General features: G+C 36.2%; 1 protein-coding gene across 6 annotated transcripts in view; it reads right to left on the bottom strand.

Annotated features, from left to right (window-relative positions):
• The window catches only part of LOC106880554 (uncharacterized), a 92,302-nt gene that overhangs the window by 57,119 nt on the left and 31,328 nt on the right, over positions 1-3,855 (bottom strand). For all 6 annotated transcript variants that reach the window (XM_052972451.1, XM_014930565.2, XM_052972449.1 and 3 more), the window contains exon 2: positions 2,087-2,354. In XM_052972451.1, the coding sequence (XP_052828411.1) occupies positions 2,087-2,333 (247 nt within the window). In that variant the 5' untranslated portion in view covers positions 2,334-2,354. The remainder of the gene's footprint in view (positions 1-2,086; positions 2,355-3,855) is intronic.

The raw sequence follows: 3,855 nt of genomic DNA, 5'->3' as shown, positions 1-3,855 counted from the left end.
ATTTTAGTTGGTTTAAAAACGCAATAAATTCCAAAATTTAAAAAAATTGGGGGGAACTCAGTTGCCAACCCAATAATTAAAGTTATTTAAGTCCACTTAACCGGAAAACTTCAAATGGGATATAGGGTTCAGCAATATGCAATGTTGACCAATAAAGTAGCAAACCTTGTTGGTGAATAAGCTACCAGAACTGATCAAATAGTGCTTTTTTAAGAATGTAACCGGTGAATTTGATCTGTAAAATTTGTAAAAATGATAAGAAGAATTTGCCATAATATCATTCAGTTATGCTTACTGATAAAAAATAACTCATAATTTGAAATGTTGATACTAATATTCCTTCGTCATGAAATGGAATAAAAGAATAAACAACAGGCATGTACATGTCAAATCAAGTGAGTCTTGCCAAAGTTGAAAAATACTGCTCATTTTTTGTTTTATATAAGAAACTGTTAACTAAAGTTTTAGATATTTGTCACCCAAATTTCCATGTTCAGTTAGTAATCAATTTGTCATTTTCTACTGTCAATTGAATTTTGTTGTGAGAAAATATTCACACAGTTGATTGATCGCCAATTAGTGCCATTTATTCGTTAAAGTTAATATTTTATTTCATTTTTACTCATTCAAAATAATTGCCTTGTCATCTTACTCTTTTGTGTCAGCTTATTTATTAAACACGGCTGTTATAATCTTTTAAACACACACACACACACAAACTGAACTGGATTAATATACATTTTATATATATATATATATATTCCTCTTCCATTTACTCTCCTCACAGTTCTGTTTCAAATCTCAAGTTGTTTGAAGTGAACAGAGAGGTAGAAAGTGAGTGAGAGAGAGTGGAAGAGACAAAGAGAGTGGAAGAGACAAAGAGAGACTTAACATCCTGTTTTCCTTGTATGATTGTTGAAGGAGAGAGTTCTTATCCTGGTAACAAGCATCCGCATAATGGTCGTCGGAGGTTAATGACACCTGACCTTAGTAATGTTTTTCACCAGTGTGATTGTTAGAGGAGAGACATTTGATTTTCATGATATTTTCTTTTAATATCACTTGACCCAGAAAGTTTTTGTGGTCTTTTTGATGAAAATGACAATATTTTATTGGCAATTTACATTCTTCTGTTGAATCTCTTACATGATTAATTAATTAAACACAGCTTGTGAATTAACAAATATGAAATTCCTGTCAGATTTCATGTTTTCAAATGCATGGAGAATTGTTGACAGGAGAATTGACAACAAAGGCACGAATTGTAGATAGTGACTTTTTGTAGAACACAAATTTAAACAAATAGACATATACCCATGTGCACACACACGCAAGCACATGCGCACGCACACACACACACACACACACACACACACACACACACACACACACACACACACACACACACACACACACACACACACACACTCAAAAGTGTCACATGTAGTTAACCCTTTCATTACCAACCCGGTTAAAACCAGCTCTGGCTCTATAGTACAAATGTCTTGTTTTCGTAAGTTTTGAATTAAAATCTTCCACCAAACCCTAGTCACAATTTATGTTCTTAACACTAGCTGAATGATAACTAAGTTATTTTACTAAATCCTTTGTTATATTTAAAGTAATTGAAAGAAACACAGAGCATCTCAAAATAAATACAGTAACGAAAGGGTTAAATAGCCCCAAGTCAGTCTAGCCACAAATAGCTCATTTTTTTGTCAGATATAGAAAATGTAGGCTTAACTCAAGTGTTGCTTTTTGTTAAGACAGTGGAATACAACATGAGGAAGATTTGGTTGCTATTTCCATCAGACTGAGCCACTGCAAGGTGAGGGTGGGTGGGTCTCTTGCTGACTATTTTGTATCTGGGTAAATTATTCCATGTGGAATAAGGTTTCCTAAGGTTGGAGCTCAGAACCTTATGATTGGTAACCTAAAATCTTAAATTCACACCAACACAAAACATATCTCTTCCATATTCTTGGGAAAACCATGAATGTTACAACTTTTCATTTTTATAAACTTGTTTTAATCTAAATAATTCAAGAAACTGATTAGAAATAAATTTTTGCTTTGTTTTACATACCTGCTTTTAATATGGCTAAATAGGAGACAGTGAATTCCAGACTTTTTTCCAAATAAATAGCCACTGATGAATTTGGTACCACACCTTTATTTTGAAGAATATTTGCCAAAACATCTGTGCACTGATCCAGTTCTTGAAAAGTGATTGTCTCTCCTTTGATGCCATGTACAGCAATATTGTAAGGTGTCCTTTTCACTTGCTCTCGAAAGAGCTCGTGCAATAAAGGCTGTTCAAATTGGGAAGCCATGTCTCACAAATGTTGTTAATTCTGTAATTGAAAAATAAAATAAAAAATTAATGCCATGTTTGCTGCTGTATGTATGATGCGCTCTTGCATAAGACACTTATTTCACAAGTATATTTTGTGGAAAAAAAAAAGGTCTCATCATACACTTATTAAAAGATATTTAAAGTGGTTTTGTAGTGGAGAAGAGAGAGACTTGGAGACACCACTCTGAAAGGTTGCTAAATGAAGAGAATGAATGGGAGAAAGAGAGTCTGCCAAATGTCGACCCAACAGAGGGACCAGCTATCTGAACTGACAGTACCTTGGTAGATAAAGCAATTAAGGGTATGAAAATAGGAAAAGCCCCTGGCCCATCAGAAATCACTGCTGAGATGCTTAAAATATCTGGTGATGTAGGCTATAGTCTCTTCATCCATATAATTAACCAGGTGATACACAAAGGAGTTATACCCAATGACTGTTGTAGCAGCACCATAGTCAACTGCTACAAAGGTAAAGGAGACACCTTAGATAGGAATAATTACAGAGGTATCAAATTGTTGGATCAGATGATGGAAGTCATGGAGAGGGTCATAGCCCAGTTAATTCAGGAGAAAGTTAGTTTAGATGAGATGTAGTTTGGGTTTGTGCCAGGGAAAAGCACCACTGATGCTACAGGCTGCTCCAGGGAGCTTCTCCTTGCTGATGACCTTGCTTTAAGAGCTGAGTCATTACCAGGACTAGAGAAGAAGTTTCAGGTGTGGAAGCAAGGACTAGAATCGAAGGGCCTTAGAGTTAACCTAGCAAAAGCCAAAGTCTTAGTAAGTAAGAAGATGGATAAATCACAAATTCCTTCAGGTAGATGGCCCTGCTCATTCTGTAGAAAAGGTGTATGTAGAAATTCCATAAGATGTACCTGGTGTAATCTATGAACACATAAGAGGTGCAGCAATATCAGAGGAAGGTTAACTGGGAAGATAGTTTTTGTGTGTCGCAGATGCACAGGTGCAATAAACACCAAAGATGTACAGAAAATAGATTCCATCATATGACAGGGTGAAAAACTAGAAGTAGTTGATAGCTTCCATCACTAGGTGACCAAGTTAGTAGTGGGGATGAATGCTCTGAAAGTGTAGCCTGAAGAATAAGAATAGCCTGCACAAAGTTCAAAGAGATTTTACTTCCACTGGTAATAAAAGCCTCACGTTCAGAGTGAAAGGTAGATTGTATGATGCCTATGTGCGAACAGCTATGCTACACATAAGTGAAACATGGGCTGTGACTGCTGAGGACATGCATAGGCTTGAAATAAATGAAGCTAGTATGCTCCGTTGGATGTGTAATATCAGTGTACATACACGACAGAGTGTAAGCACCCCAAGAGAAAAGTTAGACATAAAAAGCATCAGATTTGGTGTGCAAAAGAGACAACTTTGCTGGTATGGTCATGTGATGCATATGGATGAGGACAGCTGTGTGAAGAAGTGTCACACCCTAACAGTGGAGGGAACCTGTAGAAGAGGTAGACCCAAGAAGACATGGG

This window comes from Octopus bimaculoides, chromosome 13 (genome assembly GCF_001194135.2).
Source record: "Octopus bimaculoides isolate UCB-OBI-ISO-001 chromosome 13, ASM119413v2, whole genome shotgun sequence".
Classification (NCBI taxonomy): Eukaryota; Metazoa; Mollusca; class Cephalopoda; order Octopoda; family Octopodidae; genus Octopus; species Octopus bimaculoides.
The sequence above is the reverse complement of the archived record's forward strand: the minus strand, read 5'-3'. Positions and strand labels throughout refer to the sequence as shown.